At 25.3% G+C, this 3,354-nt stretch overlaps 1 protein-coding gene across 1 annotated transcript in view; it reads left to right on the top strand.

Moving 5' to 3' along the window:
* The window catches only part of LOC117179157 (glycogen phosphorylase), a 46,484-nt gene that overhangs the window by 33,847 nt on the left and 9,283 nt on the right, over positions 1 to 3,354 (top strand). The window contains exon 8 of the mRNA XM_033370856.1: positions 97 to 444. Coding sequence (XP_033226747.1) covers positions 97 to 444 — 348 coding nt within the window. The remainder of the gene's footprint in view (positions 1 to 96; positions 445 to 3,354) is intronic.

Here is a 3,354-nt window from a genome sequence, read left to right as displayed (position 1 = left end):
TAAAATAAATAAAATAAATAAAATAAATAAAATAAATAAAATAAATAAAATAAATAAAATAAATAAAATAAATAAATATTCTCTCCAAATTTTTAGGTGAAACGTATTCACGAGTATAAGAGGCAGCTTCTGAATTGCTTGCACGTCATCACGCTTTACAACCGAATCAAGAGAAACCCTTCGGCTCCATTTGTGCCCAGAACTGTGATGATTGGTGGCAAAGCTGCTCCAGGTTATCATTTGGCAAAAAAGATCATCAAGCTCATCTGCAGTGTTAGCAATGTCGTCAACAATGATCCCATCGTCGGGGAAAAATTAAAGTTCATCTTCCTCGAAAACTACAGAGTCACTCTCGCTGAGAAAATCATTCCTGCTGCCGATCTGAGTGAACAGATTTCGACTGCAGGAACAGAGGCGTCAGGAACTGGAAACATGAAATTCATGGTAATATAAGACTCCATATTCTCTACTCAACTAACATTTTCTTTTGACATAACTTCGAAAAATCTCTGAAAACATCTCAAGTCGAGAATTTGGACCCAATTTTTCCCATTTTTCTCTACAAGGTTTCGATGAAATTTCAAGAATCTGGAAAAAAATGCCAATACATTAGAAAACAAAGATGAGACTTTAGACTTTTTCTCCTATTCCCCCTTTTTTTAAAAAGAATCTCTGGTTTTCTGCCATTTTCGAGATACATAGTCTGTTTTTTTTTCGCTTAAATGCGAAATAAATTAATAGAATCCAATTATTTTTCGTTCAAAGTTGATTATTTTTAATCAGAAAATGTACTATTATACTCAACAATTTTGTTAAAAGTCATCCTTTTTGGTTTAAAATTCAATTGTTTTTTTTTAAGTCGCCTTTTTTGTTAGAAAGCTCCTCACTTTTTTTCTTAAATTTTTTGTTCTTTCTAGACTGAAAATTATTACATGCATTGTTTAGAAATCGCCTATTTCGTTAAAATTCGTTTTTTTTGTTGAAATAAAAATATGTTTCTGATTCAAAGTTAAATTTTTTCATTGTTAAAATATCAAGTATTACATTTCTCGCTTAGAATTAAGCTTTTGGATTGAAAATTCAAGTACATTGTGAAAAATTAATTTTTTTTTTATGTGAAGAATAATCTCTTTGGTTGAAAATTCGTTTCTCTTGCTAAAAATTGATTTTTTTAAACTGCAAATTCAACTATTTAATTTTTGGTAGAAGATTAATCCTTTTTAGTTGAAAATTCATCTGTTTTGGTAAAAAATTTATATTTTCTGGTTGATTTAAACTGTAATTGATATAAAATTAAAATCTGTTTTGGTTGAAGTATAAACTATTAAATTTGTCGTTGAGAATTCATTTTTCTCATTGTAAATTTATTGAAAAGATTCATCTCTTTGTTTGAAAATTCGTTTTTTGTTGTTAAAAATTCATTTTTTTTAAACTTCAAATTAAACTACCTAATTCATCTTTTGTAGATGAATTAAACTGTAATTAATATCATATTGAAATCGGTTTTTTTGGGTATGGACTATTACATTCTTCTTTCCGAATTCATTTTTTTGGCTGAAAAATTAAACTACTTTGTTAAAAATTCATTTTTTTAAAAAGATTCATCTCTGGTTGTAAATTCCTATTTCTTTGTTGTTGAAAATTAATTTCTTAAAACTGCAAATTAAACTATTCAATTTTCGTGGAAATTTAATCTTTTTTTTAGTCGAAAACTAATCTTTTTTAGTTAAAAATTCAACTATTTGGTTAAAAATTCATGTCTTTTGTTGAAAATTCATCTTTTTTTATTTGAATTCAACTGTGATATAAAATTGAAATCTGTTTTGATTGACTTATTAAATATTACATTTTTCATTAAAAATTTATTTTTCTCTGGTTACAAATTAGGGATCGTCCACAAATTACGTAAGATGTTTTTCTTTTGTTTATATCGTTGTGTCCTTTTCAACTTCACAGCATTTTTATGCTCATCTTTATTCAAATAAAAGAAAAACGCCTTACGTAATTTGTGGACGATCCCTTATACATTTTTTTTGCAAATTAATTTTTTTTATTAAAATATTAACAATTCGATTTTTGGTTATAATTATATATTTTTTTGTTTAAAATGCACCTGTTTGGTTTAAAATTTATTTTTTAAATTAGAAATTTGTCTTTTTTGATAGAAAATTAATCCTTTTGGTTGAAAACTTACATTTTTGGATAAAAAAACACAGTATTTGATTTTAGATTAACTTTCCTTGAATTTGTAAGCTAAAAAGACAATTTTTTTCAAACAGTTAAATTTTTAAGCAGAAAATATCAATTTCCAACCAAATAGATTATTTTTATTCTAAGAGTAGAATTTTTTAGCGAAACAGTTGAATTTTCAAACCAAAATGACGAATTTTCAAAAAAATACTTAGATTTTCTGCCAATAAGTTTAATTTTCAACAAAAAAATTAATCATCAAACAAAAAATGAATTTTTAATTTAGTAACTCAACTTTTAATCTAGTAATTGAATTTTTAACCGAAAAAGGTTTTAATCTCAAAACAAAAACAGTTGAATTCTTCCAAAAAGATAAAATTTCAAAAAAATGTTTGGTCTTTTAATTTAAAAAATTGAGATAATTTTCCGAATAAAATGGTGAGTATAGTTAGATATAAGTAGTTTTAATTTTAATGACAATGAAACTCTCAAATTTGTAATTCAAAATTATAAAAAGTTATACCATTTTAACAGAGAATATTGAAAATTGATGATTTGATGGAGAATTAAATAGTTTTGTTCACAAGTCATATTTTGTGGCAGATAATTCAACTTTTTTGATCAATATTCTTCTTTTTGGATATATAGTTTGTCTTTCGTGATTCAAAATTAATCTTTCGTAATGGAAAAGTAACGTTTTTTGTTAAAAAATGCATCCATCTTGGTTAAAAATGAACTTTTTTGTGGGAAATTCAACTTTTCAGGCTAATAATTCAACTGTCTTCAAGAAATTGGTATTTTTGGCTTTAAAATTGGACATTTGGTTTACAAAATGCAACTAAATAAAAAATTCATTATATTTTGTTCGAAAGTTTAACTAATTAGTTAAAAATTTAATTATTTTCTTGAAAATTCGTCTCTTTTAATTGAAAATTGAATAATTATATGAATTGTAATATTCCGACTGAAATCTTAGGAATTCAAAGCGTTTCATATTTAATTCAATTTTTTACCTATTAAGGGCATGTGACACAGCTAAATACCTATATTACCGACCTCACATTTTCCGTTCACTGAATGTTTTTTTGAACCTAAGAACTTTTTTTGTAAATAAAATATCGAGCTGAAACTTTGGGAAATGTATTAGAGCACAATAAAGTACGT

This window comes from Belonocnema kinseyi, chromosome 8 (assembly GCF_010883055.1).
Source record: "Belonocnema kinseyi isolate 2016_QV_RU_SX_M_011 chromosome 8, B_treatae_v1, whole genome shotgun sequence".
NCBI lineage: Eukaryota > Metazoa > Arthropoda > Insecta > Hymenoptera > Cynipidae > Belonocnema > Belonocnema kinseyi.
The sequence above is the reverse complement of the archived record's forward strand: the minus strand, read 5'-3'. Positions and strand labels throughout refer to the sequence as shown.